Consider the following 22,285-nt stretch of genomic DNA (forward strand, 5'->3'; position numbering starts at 1 on the left):
CACACAATGGAATACTACACTGCACTGAAAAACAAGGAACTCATGCAATATTATTAAAAATGGGTGATCCTGGAGGACATTATGCTGAGTAAAATATCTCAGTCACAAAAAGACAAATACTGCATAGTGCCACTGTAGTAGAATGGGACTGACATTAGGGTTGGGGTAAGACTGAGGAAAACTGGATAAATTATGTATACTGCCTTGAAACAGATGAGGGAGAAACCAGTTTAAAAGTGATATATGATAGGGTATTATGGTTATCACAAGAGTGTAGAATTAAGGTTGCATAGCGGAGAACACTTGGGGAGGGGGGATTGTATACCAATGAAGGAGTTTTTCTTTTGCTTTTCAAAGAGAGAAGCGAGCTGGGGGTGAGGGGGTGGGCAGAGAGAAAAATGCAACAATGAATGAATGGAAATCCAAAATCTCTGTAAATGTTCATTAAAATTAATAAAACAAACTTTTTAAAAAAGATTACAACTTGATGCCACTTTTAAGGCATGTACCTTTCCTAATCTGTTTTGGCTTCAAATATCTTTATGTAAACAAATTCCTCAGAAGTGAATTATCATAATGTTCTAAGTAGAAATAACAGAGAAAAATATTCATGCAATAACTAATAACAGTAATAAAGCATAATGATGTTATGAGACCCTGGGTGATACCAAGTTAATGTCCTCAGCTGTTAACCAAAAAGGCTTAAAGTTCAAGTCCACACTGAATTACTTTAGAAGAAAGACTTCATGTTCCAGTTCCAAACAGATAGTCATTGAAAATTCTATTGATCCCAATTTTACTCTGACATATGTGGGATTGACTTGACAGCAATTGACATTGACACTGGGACCGGCACAGGTGTTATATGTATCAACACTGATTTTCAAATAGTAGTGTTATTGTTCTGTACCAAGGAGCCAGAACCGACCTGTAAATGACCCTCCTGTAACTGCTGACACAGTAAATCACACAGGAACCTGCCCATGTTTCTGCTTTAAAGAAGCTAGTGGATTTGAACCACATACCTTGCAATGAAATTCCTTATCACCAAGTCACCATGAATCTCCCTAAAAATAATTATTGTTAATGCTGTATGTCCAACAAGTTTCAACGAACTCATAGCTAAACCTCCAGTGGGTTTTCAGAGACAGTAAATCACATGGGAAGAGACTGTCTATCCTTCTTCTCCTACAGAATAGGATTGGTGGATTTGAACCAAATACCTTGAAATTGCAGCATATCTTTTTACCACTAGGAAATATATTAATAGAATACTTCATACTTCACAAATATTTTATTTACTCTGAAAAACTATGAAGATATTGACAATTTCTTTATTTCTGCTAAAATGAGAACAAAAAACTTAAAGAAGTGAAAAAATTTCTTCTGAAAAAATAATCAGTGACAATATAATACTTTATTAAAAAACAGTACAACTGTTTTCCAATAAGCCTAAGTAGGTAGAAATTCAGTTCACAAATATTTAATGAATGATGTTGTGTGAGTAAAAATTTAAACTCTGTTGTAGTTGTTGTGTACCGAGTCAGAACTGACCCATAGCTGACCCTCCAGTGGATTTTCAGAGACAATTAATCATCCGGGAGAAGATTCTCCCACGGAGCAGCTCGGGCTAGAACTGTGTGCCTTCAGGATTGCAGTGCAGCTTCTTGCCATAGACCACCAGAGCATGTTTATGTTCTCCATTATACACAGCTAAGGAGAAGTGAAAACCTTAGTAATCCTAATCAAATTAATTTATAAAGCAAAATTGTGTATACACACTATAATAGTTAATAATTTGTCTCTTTTCTAAGCAATAACATAAAAAATATAAACTAGGGTAGATAACTGTGAGAATAAGGAAAGCTATGGAACCTGAACTGCAGTAGCTGAAACATGACAAAATGATATCAAGTGTCTTCTGGACATTTCACCACAGTTACGTTATGATGGATAGATCTACAACCTTGTAAAATAAATTCTGACATAGGGTTTTTCTCTGGTGGCCTAGGGGTATGGAGTTGCATTGCCAACTCCAAAGCAGTTTCAACATTAGTTCTATAGAAGAAAGATGGACAAACTCCTGCTATGCAATTTACAGCCTCTGAAAACCCTCTAGAGGGTCAGCTATGAGTCAATTCTAACACATTGAAGGTAAACAACCACCTCCACTACCACCTTTTTTTTTTGTTTTCTCCTTCCTGAAATATTACCAGATCTTCATCAATGCTTTCTACTAGGTATTTTCTTAATGGCATTCTTGTTCTTTTTTTCTTTAGAACTAAATAAAAAATAAGCATTTATCAATAAACCCCATTATGGAGACAGAGAAAAGCGTCCGTCACCATACTCCTGACTAGCATAACTAGAATGAGCTCATCCGAGTAATTCATCCATTATTTCACTATACATTCAGAGCATAGTAGATGATAGTGAAGGTGTGGTGATTGCTATTGGTCCATGGGGAAAGATAAACCCAAGAGGGGCAAATGGGCACTAAGCCTCCCTTTCAGGGTGTGGTGTCCCTATCCCTGACCAGGAATGTTTCTATTACTAAAACTCACTAATGAGACTCTTGAGATCTCCACAGCATTCTGCACAAAAAAGAAGTGATATTTAAGTGTTTCTGAAAATCTTCATATTTTTATAACATCTCCTTCCCTGTCAATTTTGATTCATGACTTGAATTAAGAAAATTACAAGCCTATAAAGAAACATTAAGGAATATTAACAAAAATAAGAGGATTCAATGGAAATATATCCTATGAGTATTTAATAATTATTATCAAGTTTATGAATAATTTTTGACAATTTCTTATTTAAAACACATCTGCTTTTTAAAAATGTAGATAAATTGATGATCTAAATAAGAGGATGCTTAAGTGTGCTAGCAAATGAAACTGGAGAAGACATGAGGCAACACGTGTGACTTACCACTGCTCAGGATAGTTTAAAAAAAATTAAAACACCAACAAAACACAACTCTTGGCTGTCAAGTTGGAACCTATACAACCTGACCCCCGAGCAGGTTTTAAGAGGCTATAAAAATGGGAAAATAAATCTCATCTTTCTTCTGTAGATTCTGGTGGATTCAAACCATTTGCCTTTGGGGTGACAGCACAACTTATTACCCACTAGGCCATAAGCAGAGATAAAGAGTGATTGTAGCTCTAACCCCTTTAGTCTTTTGAACAATCTAATTCATTATATTTGTGCTTTGTGATACTTGTATATTTCACCTCTGTGGAATGATAAATATGTTTTAAAGTAAAATCATGTGGGGACTCTGTAGCATTGCAGAGAAATTTTGATTTAAAAAATACACTATCAATCACCCTGAAGGCAGGGAATGGTCATAATCACCCTTTCAGCTACCTTTTAAGAAAAGCCATTGTTGTGTTCTTTCTATTCCCATATGTCCTAGTTATCTAGTGTTGCTATAATAGAAATGCCACAATAGGTATTTCAGCCAACAGGAATTAATTTTCTTAAATTTCAGGAGGTTAGGAATCTGAACTCAGGGCTCCAGTTTTAGGGGAAAATGTCTATGTCAGCTCTTGGGGAAGGTTGTTGTCTCTTGAGCTTGTTTTCTGGTTGTTTGGAGATCTTCTGCTTTGGAATCAATCTTCACTCCACTCCACTCCCCGTGTTCACTAAGTTGCTTAACCTCTTCTATATGTCAAAATAAATTAGCTCAAGACATCTTATATTTTAATTTTTCCTCATTAATATGACAAGTAAATCCATCACAAGATTGGATTATAATCAGGCAGAGAGATGATACAACACATACATCCACTGATTTACAACACTACTCTTGAAACTTATTTACATATTTATTCCCAGCATCTAATTGTAATACACCAGGTTTGAGTTCAGAAAACCTGATTGTGCACCCTACCTTTCTTATTTACAATGTTTTTAAGTATGGCATACTATTCATAATTTGAATTCTATTTTCCACACACAAATTTCTAAGTATCAAATAATAAAGGGTGGATGGGATAGATTCTTGAAGTAAGATAGGGAGCATTTTCTTAAATAAATTTTCTTTTTTGTTGTTTGTACCATTGAGTGAGAACCAATCCATAGCTGACACTGCAGTGGGTTTTCAGAGGCTATTATAGCATGGGAGGAAATGGCCCAAATTTCTTCTGAGAATTAGCAGGCAGATTCTAACTGCTTGGCTTTTGTATTGCAGCACAGATTCTTACAACTAGGCCACCAGAATTCTCCAATTATTTGTTAATTATCTTTAGATAATTTATTCAGTATCCTACAAAGTAAGACACTCTGATGATATAGTCTATCTTGTGTTGCACTGCTAACCAAATGCCTTGTCAAATCTGGTAGTTCTACGCCACCAACCACTACGAAGGGAAAAAGTTGATCAGTCTCCTTCTGCAAGGCTTAGCACCTCAGAAATCTGACGGAAGCCTTCTATGAGTTGGAATCAAGTCAAAGTTAATGAGTTTTGTTTTTTTGTTTGGTTAGTTTTGGTTTTGGAGACTGAAACAATACTAATTGTATTAACTCCTGTCTCTGTAAAAATTTCTAGCTTGACATTTCAAAGTATACATTTCAAATCATAAACCTTCACATTTCCAATGATAAGCCTTTGTTGAATCTTGGAATTGAAATTAATTTTTTTTTAGAATTTACCTGGCAACATAAACCCAGAGAATTTGATAATCGAGTCTGTCAAATAGCTCACAGGAAAAAAAAACCCACCCAAAAATCAGGTCAAAAGATAAAAGATTTATAAAAGTTTCACAGATCCATGAGTGTCTATAGTTATTGTATTTATACACATCTAAAAGGGAGTCCTGGTTGTCCAGTAGTAAAGTAGTATGCTGCTAATCAAAAGGTTGGTGGGTCAAAACCACCTGTGAGACAAAGATTTATTAGTCAGCTTCCATAAAAATTGGAAAGCCTATAGAACATTTCTGCTTTGTCCCATAGATTGCTGTGAACCAAAATTGACATATTATTGTCATTAATGCCCTAAATCACCCTGATTTAAATCAGCTCAACAATGAATACATTAAAAAGTTGTCTGTATTTTAAGACTATGATTGGTTGACATAACATCATCAAATTTACTTACCTCAAGTAGTAGCCTCTAATGGAAAGTGGTGATCTCAATCTGTAGATAAGTTGTCTATTTTTTTTTTTTCAAAGAAAAACTTGCAGGAGTAAGATAAGAAAAGAAATCATATAGTTTTGTTTTCTGACAAATGTGGATAGCTGAGAGGCATAAATTAAATCTTTCAGGTGTAGGGATTTCTGTGTTTTAATACTAAGGGACACAAAGAAGAGAAAGAAGAAAGTAATTGCAGGGGATAAAAAGGAAGACACAGGATAATCTTTCTGATGTACAAAGGCAGGGTGTGGCTCTGAATGAAAAGAATGAAAAGGTACTGTGGCTTCAGCCTAGAATTACATTTTATTGCAGTTAAGAACCAGTCAGTTCCTGGCCAGTGTGAGTCTTTTTTGTTTAAGAAGAGTGGGCAAATAAACTAAGCACAGAGACTGGCCAGTCCCAGTCCTTGAAGGCCTGCAGACAAACAGGTATCTGTTACATTACAAAGGCTGCTAAGAACAAAGACACTAAATTGTTTAAGTAGGAGGACTTGCGTCATGATAGTGGACCAATCCTCCCATTCAGAAGCAAATTGACATCAGAATATCATCCCCTAGGGCTCCTGGTCCCCAGTCTACAATTATACTAACACAAATGTGTGAAGTTCTTTCATCTTTCTTTTTACAAGTAAGAAGAAAAAAATTACAAAGAATTGCAATAGTATTGGCAATGTCCTAAAATCATGGGTAAACCTCTGCACTCAAATTAAGGTTGTTTTTTTTTTTATTTGTCACTGTTCTATTTCTTTCTCTTTTTTTAATTTTTACACTTCCCCTCACCCAAGCCAGACACTCCTAACCCAGGTGTGCTGGGCCCTCATACCTCTGAGCCCCAGCTGGCCCCTCTGGTCCACACATCTGCTGTACCCGAAGCCCCACCATGCCTGCCACCCTGGGTGCCCCTGTGCCTTGTTCGCCACAGCGGGAGCCCCAGCGGGTGTCCCAGGAGCAGTTCAGGGCCGCCTTGCAGCTGGTGTTGGACCCTGGTGATCTTCGCTCCTACCTGGACAACTTCATCAAGATCGGCGACGGCTCCACGGGTATCATGTGCATCACCGCTGTAAGGTGGTGGCCATCAAGAAGATGGGCCCTGCGCAAGCAGCAGAGGTGCGAGCTGCTCTTCAACGAGGTGGTTATCATGCGGGACGACCAGCAGGAGAATGGGGTGGAGATGTACAACAGTTATTTGGTTGATGACGCGCTCTGGGTGGTGATGGAGTTCTTGGAAGGAGGTGCCCTCACTGACATTGTTACCCACACCAGGATGAATGAAGAACAGATCACAGCTGTGTGCCTGGAGGTGATACAGGTCTTGTCTGTACTCCATGCCCAGGGCGTCATCCACCAAGACATCAAGAGAGACTTCCATCCTGCTGACCCATGACAGTCGGGTGGACACCTCTGCCTCATCTCCCATGCCAGCCCCTCTGACCCAGCTGCCTCCACCCTGCCCCAGGGGAAGCTGTCAGATTTTGGGTTCTGTCCCCAGGTAAGCAAGGAGGTGCCACGAAGGAAGTCGCTGGTGGGCACACTCTACTGCATGGTTCCTGAGCTCTACCTTCTCTACCCCCTCTCGAACCACTTACCTTGGGTATTGATAACAGATATCCCTTCTAGGTCAACATCCAGGTTTCACTTGTTTACCTACTTCTTGTAGGGGTTTATTTCTTTTATTTGCTTTCTTTCACACAGATGAAAGTAGTAACTTGAGTGTAGAGCTGACCCTAATTTGAATCAGGTGTCCCTAATCCCACTCATACCAATTTTTTGCATCTTCTTTCTTTCCTTTAAGAAAACATTTCCTTTGTAAAAATTTCCAGAAAAAAAATCTGCCTATCCTGAGAAAATATTGATTTATTTGTTGTTGTGAGGTGCCCTTAAATTAAGTACAACCCGTAGTGAGCCTATGAACAACAGATCTGAAACCTGTCCTATACTGTGTCATTGTCATACAATAAAGCCCATTGCAGCAGTCACTGTGTCAATCCACTTGGTTGAGGGTCTTCCTCTTACAGACCTCTGCTTTTCAGAGTATCATGTCCTTCTCCAAGGACTAGCCACTCCCAGAAACATGCTTGAAATTTGTGAGTCAAAACTTTACCATGTTTGTCTCTAAAGAGTACTCTGGCTGCACCCTTTTCATGACTTTGTTCTCTTGGCTGTCCTTGGCATGTTCAGTGCTCTTCTTCATCACGACAGCTCAAATGCATCAATTCTTTTTTCTGTCATCTTTATTCATTGTTCAGCTCTCAGGTACATAACAAATGATCAGAAATACCACAGCCTTCAATACGAAAGAATATAGCCTTCAATAGGGATTGCAACTCAACGTCAAGAAAACAAAAATTCTTACCACTGAACCTATAGACGACATCATGCTAGAGAGAGAAAAGATTAAAATTGTCAACTTCATCTTACTTAGATCCAAAATCAGCCCCCTAGGTAGCAGCAGTCAGGAAATCAGGAGATGATTACACTCGCTGTACTGAGGAGCAATGCTGTCGGTTTGAGGACTATGGCATGTCTGATTCAGGCCATAGTCTCTCCAGTCACTGGCTATGCATCTGAGAGCTGGACAGTAAATAAGATGACAGAAAAAGAATTGATGCATTTGAGCTGTGGTGCTGGAAAAGGACACTAAACATCCCCAGATGGCCAAAAGAACAAACAAATAAATATGTTTTGGAGATAGTATAGGCAAAGAGCTCTTTGGAGGCAAAGATGATTCCTTGGAGCTTCATCTCACATACTTTGGGCATATTGCTAGGAGAAGTTATTCCTTAGAGAGGGACATTATGTTCAGAAAGGCAACAAGTCAGCAAAGGAGAGGAAGACCCTTGACCAGGTGGACTGATGCAGTGACTGCCACAATGGATTCTAGTATGTTAGGAAGTGTGAGGATGGCACAGGATAGGGCAGGGTTCAGATCTTTCATATGGTCATTATGAGTTGTATTTGATGGCCCCTAACAACAGCAGTAAAATAATTAGAGCAGTCTTCCATCTATCTCTTAATACCTTATTTTGGGATTACACATATTTATAGTTTGCTATTAAACTGTATTATGAATTACATTAACTTTTAATTGAAATTAATTAACATATACACAATATACACATACAAATGTATGAAATTACTTCCTCTAACTACTGTGTGTGAAATCAACATTCACATCCAGAAACAGAAAACTACAAGCAAGCCATAAGTTTTTCATCATTCTTCTGAATGTCCTATCTTCAGCGTCTAAGTCTACCAGTTAATTTTTTGAAATTCGTGTTTTACATAAGTGGTTTCTTTAGTTATTTGCTTCTTTAGTTTAATCCCCTTAACTTTTCCATTCCTGGAATGTAATTTTCATGAGAACAGTTTCCTTTTCTCTTCCTCACATTTACAATAAATAAATGAACGAGGAAATAAAGATACATAGTTCTAGTAATTACATTTCTTGCAATCCTAGAGTTTAGTACACACTAAATCAAGGTATTATCCGACAAAAGTCCTTTACTTCCCTCAGTCCACGTATTCTCATCTATAAACTGGAGCACATATGACCTTCATTTGGGTCAAGATTGCAAGAGAATGGTGTATCAGACAAAGCATGTAAATTGCCAAATTTAACATAGAGGTGGACAAGTATAATTATTATTCTGATTGTAATTATAGTTATAATTCAGAGTAGTGAATGAACAGTTCAATAAGGTCGCCTTTTGATTTTGTGCTTTTTGTCCTCAATTTGTGGGTCAATGGGAAGTGTTTGAAATTGCTCTCACCAGGCTGGCATACTTTTTATCTTGATGACCATGCAACATAATTAAATAGTGATTTTAATATCATTTGAAACAATATTTCAGCAACTGTAACTAAGCTTCTGGCTTTCCTATTAAGGCAAACAAATATCTTATCTTCTTTGGACAATGTCTTTTGACCTCCAGCATAAATTTCAATTCATCTGATAAAAAATTTAGTAATGATTTGCAAATAAAAAAAAATAAATACTGTCTTTCCTTTGAAATTTTACCAAAAGTGAAACCACCTAATGATTATAGTGAGTGCAATGACTATATTTTAAAAAATAAACTATGAGTCCTTCTTCTTCACCTACCAAATGGAAATGTATAGGTTGCTCCACTACTTAGGTCATAATATTGATCAAAAACCAGATATTTACAAAAGTTAAAAGGGGGAAGGGAAGGAAAGAGGTAGTCCAGGGTGGGGCTTAGGAGAATACAAAGTCACAGAGTTTGGTGATCAGAGTATTCTAGTAAGGACCTGAAAAGGTGGGGTAATGGTGGTCACAGATAGGTGGCGATTAATTTTATAAAACACAGTGTATAGTAATGATAGTATGACACACAATGAATGGAAGAATCGGTAAAACACAATGTATATAAACAAAAGTCAATGTATACAAATTGTGTATGAAAACCAATATGAAATAAAAATAATTTTTAAGTAATAATTTTTAAAAATATATAGAAATTTAAATATATATACAAAATTGTATTTTCCAACTTTTTGAAAGTAAGCTAGATTTATACACTACTGTAACAAATTCCTTTCTTCTTTTAATATTCATTATAGTTTGCATTGTTTAAAATGAACTGCAATGTATTTTGTTGTTGTTGCTGCTGTTATGTGCCTTTGAGTCATTTGCGACTCACAGCAACCCTATGTACAACAGCCCTAAACCCTGCTCTATCCTGTGCCAATCGCATTGGCTCTGACACACCCATCCCGATTACCCCAGTCACTGAATCAATGCACCTCATAGAGGGTCTTCCCTCCCAAGCATGACGTCCCTCTCCAAGGACCTGTCTCTCCTTACAACATGTCCAAAGTATGTCAGACGAAGCCCCAGAATCCTTGTCTCCAAGGAGTAGCCTGGTTTAACCCTCTCCAGGATGTTTGTTTTCTTAGCAGTCCAGGGTACATTCAATACTCTTCTCCAGCACCACAGCTCAAAGGCATCAATTCTCCTTCTTTCCTCCCTAGTCATTGTCCAACTCTCTGAAGCATAACAAATGATTGCAAAGACCATGGCCTGTATCAGACACATCTTAGTCTCCAGAGAGACACCATTGCACTTCAGTACTTTGGAGAGGTCCCTAACAGCAGACTTTCCCATGGCAATACGCCTTTTAATTTCCTGGCTACTGGTGCCAAGAGTGTTGACTGTGGAGCCGAGCAAACTGAAGCTGTGAACAATCTCAATCTCTTCACCATCCATCCTGATGTTGCCAGTTGGTCCAGTGGTGAGAATCTTTGTCTTCTTGACATTGAGCCTCAGTCCATAGTGAAGACTGTAGTCCTTGACCCTCTGCAGCAAGCATTTCACGTCCTCCTCTCTTTCAGCAAGCAGGGTTGTGTCATCTGCATAACATAGATTGTTAATAGATCTTCCACCAATCCTGACGCCACACTTCTCCTCATAGAGCCCAGTCTCTCGGATAATCTGCTCTGCATACAGGTTGAAAAGGTATGGCGATAGGACACATCCCTGGTGTACACCCTTCCCAATTTTGAACCATGCAGCAGTGTTACCCTGCTCTGTTCTGACTACTGCCTCTTGGTCCAAGTATAGGTTTTGCATTAGCATGATTAAATGTTCTGGGATTCCCATTCTTTTCAGAGTCAGCCACAGTTTGTTATGATCCAGGCAGTCAAACACCTTTGCATAATCAATGAAACACAGTTATACAGTCCTCTGGTATTCTCTGCTTTCAGCTAAGATCCATCTAACATCAGCAACAATATCCCTAGTACCACGACACCTTCTAAACCCAGCCTGGACTTCTGGCAGTTCTCTGCTGATGTGCTGTTCCAGTCAATTTTGGATAATCTTCAGCGGAATCTTGCTTGCATGTGCAATCAATGATATTGTTCTATAGTTTCCGCACTCTGTTGGGTCACACTTCTAGATCTCTTCCAGTCAGTTGGCCAAGTGGTTGTTCTCCAGATTTCTTGACACAACTTTGTGAGCACGTCCAGGGCAGCATCTGTTAGCTGAAATATGTCAATTGGTATACCATCTATTCCTGGGGCCTTATTTTAACTTTACAATAAGTTTACTTTTAAATTTTTCCAGAGGAGTTAAGTTTGTACTATTTGGGTTTTTTGTTGTTTGTTTTTGTTTCTGGAAACTACAATCACATTGACTCAAAGTAGGAAAGCATGAAAAAGGAAAAGTAAATTTAGAAAAAAAGAACAGATAAAGAAAAGGAAACTAAGAACACACTATTATGCTTTTTTTTTTTTTTTTTTTTACTATTGTGCTTTTATAGTCGTCTTGTCTCCAGTTAAATCCTTGAATGACAGCAAGTCAATCCTGGCCAGGGTATCATATTAACCATTCGCATGGGAAATAGGCATTAAAAGGCATCCCCTGACACTCTTTGTGAAGATCTACACTTTCCCAAGGCCCGCTGTAGGGCTCCAGCCACGTCTTTGTTCCTTAGACTGTAGATGAGGGGGTTCAGCATGGGTGTGAGGATAGTGTAGAATACAGAAAGGACTTTGTCCTGGGCTGGGGTGTGGTAAGAGTGTGGCAGCATGTATGTGTACATGGCAGCCCCATAAAACAAGGTCACCACAGTCATGTGAGACGAGCAGGTGGCAAACGCTTTCTTTCTCCCTTCCACAGAGCTCATCCGGTGGACTGTGGTAAGAATTCGAGCGTAGGAAGCAATTACCACTGAGAAAGGAATCAGCAGCATCAAAACACAACAGACATACATCACTGTCTCATAGAGGGCCGTGTCCGCGCATGCCAACTTTAGGACAGCTGGTGCCTCGCAAAAGAAATGGTTAATCTCCCGGGAGCCGCAGAAAGGAAAGCTCATAGTGATGGGGGTTAGGAGAAAGCCATCCAAAGAACCCCCAAACCAAGATCCTGCTATGATCATCCAACAGACTCTACGGCTCATTAGGACAGGGTATCTCAAAGGGTTGCAGATGGCAACATAGCGGTCGTAGGCCATGAGACCTAACAAAAAGAATTCTGCTCCCACCAGGGTAAGGTACAGGAAATGCTGAGCTGTACATCCCACAAAAGTGATGGTCCTTTGACCCAGCATATAATCAACTAGCATTTTGGGAACAATGGTTGAGATGTACATCATGTCAATGAAGGAGAGGTGACTGAGCAGAAAATACATGGGGGTGTGGAGGCGGGAGTCTGTGCGGATGAGGAAGATCATGATCCCATTAGCCATTAGTGCGGTGAAAAAGATGATTGTGATGATCGTAAAAAGCAGTCCTGAGGTGTCCTTTCTGTTAAAGAGCCCCATGAAGGTAAAATCTGTAGATGTGTTGTATTTATCCATTGGTCCCACCACGATGCTGATATGACCTAAAATCTTAGAAATAAGATATCATCCTTAGTAAATGAAATTAACAATATGTTTTTGTTAACCAGTGAAATTCTAATAGCTGGGACAAAAATGGAAAATATTTTTCTCAGTTCACATATCCAGTAAATAATCTATTCCAAAGATAAAGCTCTAGGTAAATAAAATTTGTTATTTTAAAAATTTGTTATTATTAAGTACATTAATTCAATTTATTATTTTTAAATAAGTGATTATTTAAATTCATGAATAAGATAACAGCTGATACACATAAAACTTAAAGATGTACATAATAACTCATCAGTGACTCAGAGACTTTTGACTGCACAATATTTAAGCACATTTTTCATGCATGGACTGTGTGTGTATGTGTGTGTCTTGAGGGAGGGAGAGAAATAGAGAGAGAGAAACAGACAGAGAAAGACACAGAGAAAGAGACAGAGACCAAGAAACATGGTCTTAGTTAAATTAAAATCAAGATTTTTATTAAATGCATTTTTGTTAAGATTAGCATCACTACTATCCTCAAAAAGCTGCTTAGAATTGCCTATGCTTTCCAAGAGTTTGAGTAAATTGAGGGCAGTAAGGATGATTTAGGGGAGAATTCTTTCCTTTATGATGGAGATCCACATTCATTCATGTGTCTCATGTGCAACGTGAGTCAAATGTACCAAATCTTATTCCCTCAAAGAAATTATATAACTAAAATTTCTGATAGATATATGTGACTCTTAAAACATAATTCATACGGGTTTTTGCAGTTAATACAAAAGCCGAGAAAAAAAAACCCTCAGTGCCTCAGGAGGAGAAAGATGGACAGTCTCCTTCCTGTGTGATTTGCAGTCTTTGAGTATTATCATTTTTTTTCACTTTTAAAAGAGTAAATAAATTGCTATTTATTTTATTTTAGATAATAACGGTTCTATACATATCAGAATAGAATTGACCTTTTATAAGGTTTTTGGAAGTAGATCTCCAAGCATGTATTCCTGAGAACCCTCCATTATTCAGGAGTTGCTGAGCACACTAACTGTTCACACTACACCAGTATATCGCTTTAAGGTACAAACTAAGTTATCTTGTTTAATTGCATTTTAGATGTTATCATACTGTTTTTGGTAGTATCAGAATATCTGATGAAAGAATTTATTTCGTTTTCTGGTATCCTGTAATAGTTAATTTACCTGTAAAATATATCTTATTTTTCATTTACATTTTCTGATTCCTAATAAATGAGTAAGTAAATAGACTTCTCAATGAAAATACCTCACAGTTTGTTGTTGTTGTTGCTGATTGCCTTCCAGTCAAGCACGACCCTATGAACAAAAGGCCTGAAGCATTTCTAGAACTATTGACGTTTTTCTAAGTTCCTAGACCTTTTGTTCAGAAAGTGGATGCCACTCCTGCTTCCAACAGTTTGTGGAGGACCCTAAATTACCATTTAGTAGAATTTCTACTTCTTCTACATAACCCACTCATTAGATGTAACTCTCCAGTAACAGAAGTAAATGAAGTAAAATGTACTGCTCTCCATGCATGCAATTCCTCCATTTTTTTAAAGCCTTTACTTATCCCCACTTCACCTTTAATAATAATAATAATAACCTCATCTCTTCCCCCTTTTCTATCTAGATATCTAACCCCAGAAATAAAAGGAAATTGCAGGCTGAACAATTAAGCAGTTGAGTGACCTTATCCTTATATTTGAATATAAACATTCTAATTTTTCATAAAACAAGATTCCTTTAATGTGACCTGTGATCCTAAATCCAACTTTTGGTTGTTTCTATTTTTTTTTTATTCTTTTTATGGGAAACATGACGAGAAAGACTCTTATTTTTAAAATTTCTCTTGACCACAGATTATATTTTTTGATTGTTTGGTTAAAATAACGAGAAAACCTCTGGAATAATTTTGTGGCTTCATAAAAAAAAAATCTACTCCTGAAATTATGTAGTAATTATACTTTGGGACAATATATATAAAGTTAAGTGAGTTAAATTCCTTTCCTGACCATAACACACATTGATTCAATGATACAGATTTCCCTCTAAACTCTCTGAGCTTTAGTTTCTTTTTATATTTAAATTATAGACTACTCAGAAATATTCTAAAATATTTTTATATTTTTAAATTTTAAGTAACAAATGAAAATATTCTATATTTATTTCTTGCATGTTATAGTTGCTGTTGCTATGTGCTGTTGAGTCGCTTGCAACTTATAGTGACCCTACGTACAACAGCCCTATACCCTGCTCTATCCTGTGCCAATCTTATTGTCTCTGACACACCTACTCCCATTTTCCCAGTCACTGAATCAATCCTTCTCATCAAAGGTCAGTCTTTCTCTCTTGTGCTTTCTGTTCACCATCCCAAGCATGAGGTCCCTCTTCAAGGACTGGTCTGTCCTTGCAACATGTCCAGAGTATGTCAGACGAAGCTTAAGAATCCTTGCCTCCAAGGAGCAGCCTGGTCTCATTCTCTCCAAGACAAACCTGTTTGTTCTCTTGGCCAACTGACTGGAAGAGGGATATATTTGTTCCCCTCCATTCCAAAGAAAAGTGACCCAAAAAGTAAGATTCTGCTAGAAATTGTCCATTATATATATGAAAATTATTTAAACAATTGGTAATTCTATGATATTTTCTGGTGTGTTATTTAAATAATCCACATATTCAAGTCAATTCCTTAGTCTCAATTTTAAATATCATTGTTTTTTTAGGTATTATAAGTACAGGTACTTCTGATGGAGCTATTTCAACAGTTAAGTACAGCAATACAGTATTTTCCTCAAAATACTATTTGACTTTATATAAATGGCCTTTGGTAAATAAACTCCTAAAGAATTTTTTTTTAATTTCAGCTTTCAGAGAATAGAAATGTCTTTCTTTGAAGAAAATAAATATTCTTCTGTGGAAATTATGAGAAAGTGCGGCAGATACAAGAATTTTGGATAAATAGGCATGACGGGCAATCTCCTTGAGTGCGATTAACTGACTCTAAAAACCTGCCAGAAGGTCACCTATGGGTTGGTTCTGACTCGACAACACACAAAAACGACTACAATCTCTAAAATAGAAATTTTAGCCTTTTTCTTCTTTTACATGACCAATGATTATTTTCTACCAAATAAACAAATTTTATACTCTTTTAACGCAACATTACCCTTTTTGGGAAGTCCTGAGATGGGCTAGATTAAGATCAGCCTCTGATATTTTGTCTCTTATCCTCTGTATTAATTTAAAAAAGTTTTTTTTTCCTTTCTAAATATTTCACTCCTCACAATGAGAAATATAACTACCAAGTCCTTTTTTTTCAGATTGTATTATCTTTCTCTTTTGATTTATCTATAAATTTTTGCCCAAGTGTGCAAGTTATAGCCATCTATTTGGGATAGATGAAAGTTTGCAATGCTCACAATAATATAGAATATAAAAATTTAACAGATTTTACCTAATTTTTACAGTATAGAATAATATACATTGGCAATAATATTTTTCACATTTATGGCAGACATAGCACACTATCAACTCATTAGATGTGTGTGACTCTGTGTGTGTGTGTGTGTGTGTGTGTGTGTGTGTGTGTAAGATTTTACATTAGAACTGAGAAATCCCATCAATCATTTGGAACTGAAAATTCACATCTATTGTTTATGTGTAATTTTGATCATAAATATATGCTTTACATATTAACTTAAGACCTCTGGTAGCATAACCAATGGCATTTATTTAGGTGATATAACCTTCTTCTGTTTATCTCAGATATATCACACTGTTAACTGATTATATTTACATTAATCCATTTGCAGCTGCTGTTATACACAGAGGATTTTCACTCCATATCAGTTGCTAAGCGTGTAATTTGGAAACTGTATATAAAATTTAATGCTTCAATCAGTATAATAAAGAATGAAATAAAATGCAACTAATATTATTAAATTATTACATGATAAAATAATAATGTACTCAGAAAACATGATTTAGCCCCATCTTCTGTGGAACATATGTCTGAGGGAGTGAATAAGGGAAAAAAAAGTTTTAAAGTCACATATCCCATCTGCTGTAAATAGTGTCAGAATATATTAAGAGAGCACTGACCTAGTTGAAAGCCGAAATTGGACAGAGGTTCCTTATTTCTGAAAGGAATTTTCCCTTACCCTTCTGTATGTTGTTGTTACGTGCCATAGAATTGAATAGGACTCATAGTGACCCTATGGACAGATTTGAACCCTGTCCTATCCGGTGGCATCCTCACACTTCCTGACACACAAGAGCCTCGTGTAGTGGTGAGCATTGCCACCGCTGCCTTCCATTGCAGTAGTCACTGTGCCAGTCCCTCTGGTTGAGAGTCTTCCTTTCTTTCACCGAACCCCCACCTTTCCAAGCATCATGTCCCTGTCCAAAGAATAGCCCCTCCTAGCAACATACCTACAGTATATGAGGTAGACTAAAGAAACATCATGTAACCACTGTGGGAGTAATCAGAGAAGTGTAGTTGTTTCAGCATTCTTTAAAATTATTAGGTAAAGCAGATGTGTGAAATTCTAGTACTGCCCACAATATGAGAAAGTTTATCCCTGGAGTAGTTTCAGAGCCCTGAATGTATCCTGTTAGCTTCACAGGTTAGGTGTTGGACTTCACACTGGAAAAGCCAGCAGCTGTGACCCAGAAGCCGTATTTACAGATGTGGAAACTTTCTAGGGCAGTTCTACTCTCTCTATAGGGTTTCTATGAGTCTGAATTGACTGAGTGGAAAGAGTGTTAAGGTGATTTTGTATAATTTAGCAAACACTACTAGTTTTGTTCAGTGTCTTTATCTGTAAAATAAAAGAGAGAAAATAACATGTTGTGTCTACGGAAACAGCTGCACACGGAATTAAGAGCCAAGTTTTGGGTGTGTTTTTTTTCCCTTCTTTTTTCCATTATACTCTCATACATGATATACATAATGCTACTGTATGTATGTTTAAATTATTTTTTAAGAAAGATCTATAAAATGGTTAGTTAAAATTATAACAGTAGTAACATTCTTCACACAGCACAACCTGAGATTTGCAATCAGAATGAAGTCACAGTAACGATTCCTCTTTCCGCGAAGTCTACTGCCTTGATTCTTGATTCTTAGCTCTCCCTGTGTAATCTTGTTCGCTTCATATAAAAAGAATCAATCCTGTTAGACAATCATGAAATACTGTGACAACTCATTATATCCTTATCACTACATTACATATTTAATGTCACTAAGATGTGCCATACTGTTATTACAAGACCTCCCTGCACAAATTTCAAAAGATCCAAATTTTTATTAAGGGAATATAGCAATGAAGATTAAACACACAGTTGGTCTAAGTATAGCAGAACTTCATACATAACTCTATAATTTTATTTTTGTTACAATTGTTTTATTATTGTTGAGGAATACCTTCAAATGATTAAGCCAAATAATTCCGTTTTTTTCTTTTCCTTATATCCATTTTGCTTTACCTTCATTGCTAGGACATTCCTTCTATTTTTTTCCTTCTATTACTTATTCATATGGTGCACAAAAAGCTTGTTTCTTAGTGCACTTGTACAAGGAATAGAACAGACACTATTGGAGATCATCCAAATAACCACTTAATTCTAAGCATTATTCGACAAAAGAAGATCATCTCTTATACTCACTCAAAGCAGAGCTTTCTCCAGATAATCTTCTGAGTAGAGGACATCATGAAAATGCAGAGGTGGTTATAAGTAATGTTGTAAAAGAGAACATTATGAAGAATAAACTACGCAAACTTTGAGCTACTAAAATCATATGGATGAGAGATAAAGAAAACTTCAGAAGCTACTTAGTAGTTTGTTACTGGAAGGGAAAATAAGTCCAATGGGATGCATTTCTCCTTTGGTTCAAACTGGGCGAGGGATGTTTAAAAACCAAAACCAAAACAGCAAAAGTCAGACCACAAAATATACTCTTGTGCATTTACAGCAGGCCAATGAGACATGTTCTTTTCAAGATCTAATATTCCTGTGCTCATGAGTTGTCTGTATATTATCCCTAGAAACCAGTACGGTTTATATTTAGAGTTATGAACTTTACAGGACTGAGCTTCAGCCTAGAGGGGAACCTCAACAACTGCTAATTAGATCACTATGGTAAAAGACATACAAGTTCTTAGGGGTTACTTTTGTAATTTTGTAAAAAAGAGTATTGGTGACAATGTGGTTAAAAGTTTCTGCTGTTAATCAAAAGCTAAGTCCAGTAGACTCTTAGAAGAAATAAAGATTATGGCTTAAAAAACCCCATGGAGCTTTATAATCTGCCTAATTTTTTTACTATGAGTAGGAATTGACTCCATGGCAATGAATGTTTATTCCTAATATAATTATAAAAGATACTACTATTAAAATGTATTTTTTTAAAAGCTACTCTCAATCATTTTCCTGGGATAAATCACAAAAATTCTCTAGCTTTCATGGAATTTTTGATAATCCTTTCTTTTGATATTATGAGAAAAAGATTTGGAAATCAGAAGAAGAAAAAATATGGAAAACTATAAAAGCAAAAGGAAAGATGGACATTATCGAATAATGTTAACTCATATGAATGCATTGCCTTTGTGTTCCCTGAAGCAGCAGAGAACAGTTGGAGTGAGAAGGGGCATGGATTTAAGTAGTTTTCTGAGAAGGCCAGATACTGTGAAGTGCTGGTGCAAAGAGCAGGCCTTTCCTCTGTGCATCCCAGGGGCCTTCAATTAGACAAGAGACCTCAGAACTAATAAGTAGTTTAGTCACATGGTGGAAGTCAAGCACAAATGTGAGTCTTCAAGTGACAAGGATCACAGATTTGCTGAGAATTTCATCAGAAACTTCCCCCAACACTCTTTCCCAGAGGAAAAAAGTGGGAACAACTCTGAAGAGTCATAAACAATATTAAAAGCAATCTGCTTTGTTTTTGATATTTTATTGTTAGTCTAATACCTAATATTTTTCTGAATATGAATATAAAGCTACATCTTCTATTGCACTAGGAAACATATGAAAAAGTGTAAATAATTATAAACACTCACACTATCAAGTAATAGTAAAAATATATATTGGTCACTGTGTGGTTTATGTGTATTACACAGATATATATTTAATTGTTTTATACATATAGAATTGTATGCTGTGTATATTGCCCTAATATAAAACATGTGTGCTATGTATTGATAGAAATAATATGTTTTTACAATCCTGTTATGATTTGAAATTGAATTGTTAAAAAATATACTCCTGTGCATTTACAGCAGGCCAATTAGACATGTTCTTTTCAAGATCTAATCTTCCTGTGCTCATGAGTTGTCTGTATATTATTCCTAGAAACCAGGATGGTTTTTATTTAGAGTTATGAACTTTACAGGACTGAGCTTCAGCCTAGAGAGGAACCTCTATCTTAACTATTCTCCTCATGAAATATTTTTTTTAAATGTGGCATTTGATTTCCAAAGTTTTATGTTATATTAATAATATTTTAATTAATTAAGGTTTACTTTTAACATATATATTATTCACATATTGGAGTGTGATAATGAGCATCAGCTTTCTTAATGTTAAGGGTTGATATTGGAACATTTTCTTCATAGATAGTTTTTAAAAATTTTTTATTTTATATTAATTTGCATACAAAATTCATATACATTGTGTTTCACACTTTGCTTCATTCACATTATATTTAAGTCAATCATTCTAACATGTTATGTTTTATAAAATTAATTCTTTGTAAATCTTTTGTTAGAGATTTTTAGGAGTCTGGAGAGGAAGACGTTCCACAAAATTGAGAGGCAGAGAACAATGAGAAGAACTAACATATCACTGGCTCACGAAGACCATTAAGTCAAAGCTGAATGTATTACACTAGAGAGCAATGCTAATAAGACATTGAACTTTGCAACCAAGGAGTATCTCCAAGGTAGCACACACATATAAAAATTGGTAATATGCCCAAAGTTGTCCTTTCCATCTTTATCATATTCAAAATCTCTCCAGCTGGCACCGTAGAAATCACCATGTTGAGATCGAGAAGGTCATATTGAGTTAAAACATCCTGTACATGGTAGTCCCTGCCCATATCTTCTAGATGAATATTCAGCACCAACTCAAGCATATCACTCCTCTTGTTTGCATATGTTTACTCAAGTCGTTTAAGATCCAGATCTTAAAACTCTCTCAAACATACTATACTTAATGAACTCTCTAGCTTTTCATTCAAATCTTTGATTTCTCTTTATACTTTCCCCTAAGCTCTGTGAGGCCAGCACTCCTGTCTCTTACTCTACCCCTCCCAGAACTTCTCCTGGCTCAGTGATCTAGAAAAAGAATACCAAGGAAACACCCCTTCAACCCCTCTCTCTTTAGCTCTCCTCCATCTCCTACTGGCACAAATCCCCAGCCAGGAAAAGGTCTTGTTCAAATCACCACGACAGCACTTCCCTTAGTCATACCCATTTGGTCTATTTGTGAGGATATTTTATGGTTTTTATGTCATTTGAATTTGTGCTTCTAAAAGATTATTTGTATATGATCCTATATTAAGTGATACATGATTCTGTATTAAGTGAACCAATCTTTATCTCTAAAACAGATGTGTGTGTACGCACACACACACAATACTCAAAGCAACTAACTAAATAATATACATGCTTTACATTTCTAGAAATTCTAGCTTAATATGAATTTATTTAATTTATTTTTATTTTCTAAAGTGCTAATTTTATTTTATAAATTTTCTACCCTTTATATTTGATATGTTATGCAACTTTCTTATCTAAGTGATTGGCTGTTGACAGAGACTCTGGTTGCCCAGTGGTAGGTGCCAACCTAAAAGTACACAGATTCCATCAATTGTTCCATGAGATAAAAACGGGCATCTCCTCTTGTGTGATTTTTAGCCTCTGGAAAACCTGCTGGAGAGTCAGCTTTAAGAAATTTTTTTGTTATTATGTTTCATCAAACTGGAACAAATTTATAGCTGACCCTCCAGTGGGTTTTCAGACGCATTAAATGACATTGGATGAGATTGCCTATTTTTCTTTGGTGCAACAGATAGTGGATACAAACCATGTGCCTTTAGGCTGGCAGTGCAGCTCCTTACCACTAGGCCATGAGAATTCCCTTTATAATTTGTCTATTTTAACTGTAAGGTCTATAACAGCAATAATGTGATTTCCCTATATATATATAAATATCTATTTACATATTACATTATTAAGATCTAGATCCTACATAATGGAACTCTGATAGTCTAGTGTCAAGAAGCTGTGCTGCAAGCCTGATGGCACTCGATTACAACAGTCATGATGGCAAGGACTTTAAGGCCACCACCTTCTCTGCAGGAGAGGAACGGGCAATCTGCTCCCAAGTGACTAACTGCCTTTGAAAAACTGCCAATAGGACACCTACAGGTTGGTTCTGACTCTAAGGTACATCACACACAACATCCCATATAACACTTTATTTTCTCATTTGTTTCTTTGCCCTGTTTATTTTGTTCATCCTTTTATAATTGTCAAGATTTTTCTTTAAGTTATAAAGCAAAGAAAATCAATATACATCTATGGTTTTCTCCAGTGATTTTATTAAAAAAGTGAACATCACAAAAGTAGAAACAAATTGTTATTTTTATGAAATTTTTGGAGGACACTTTTTTTTAAATTTTAGGTTGTTTATGTTTCATTTCAATGAACATCTACAGAGATTTTGGGATTCCATTCATTCATTGTTGCACCCTTCTCCCCGCATAAACCCCTCCCCCCCATTTGTTCCTCTCCTTGA

The 22,285-nt window shown here is 36.4% G+C and overlaps 1 protein-coding gene and 1 pseudogene across 1 annotated transcript; one reads left to right on the forward strand and one right to left on the reverse strand.

The window, feature by feature from the left end:
* Window positions 1-11,450, forward strand: part of LOC102855945 — a 13,730-nt pseudogene extending 2,280 nt beyond the window's left edge.
* A 60-nt stretch (window positions 11,451-11,510) lies between these two features.
* On the reverse strand, window positions 11,511-12,467 carry LOC102856357 (olfactory receptor 2T1-like). The gene has a single exon (XM_006893977.1). The coding sequence runs from the start codon at window positions 12,462-12,464 to the stop codon at window positions 11,511-11,513; it is 954 nt and encodes a 317-aa protein (XP_006894039.1). The 5' UTR covers window positions 12,465-12,467.
* Between the last annotated feature and the right edge of the window lie 9,818 nt (window positions 12,468-22,285).

Source organism: Elephantulus edwardii, unplaced genomic scaffold (assembly GCF_000299155.1).
Source record: "Elephantulus edwardii isolate Elephantulus edwardi_28Jun2011 unplaced genomic scaffold, EleEdw1.0 scaffold00133, whole genome shotgun sequence".
NCBI lineage: Eukaryota > Metazoa > Chordata > Mammalia > Macroscelidea > Macroscelididae > Elephantulus > Elephantulus edwardii.

What these genes read in the sequence shown, in the direction of transcription:
- LOC102856357 (XM_006893977.1), bottom strand. Translation starts at nt 12,464, where the DNA reads ATGGATAAATACAACACATCTACAGATTTTACCTTCATGGGGCTCTTT.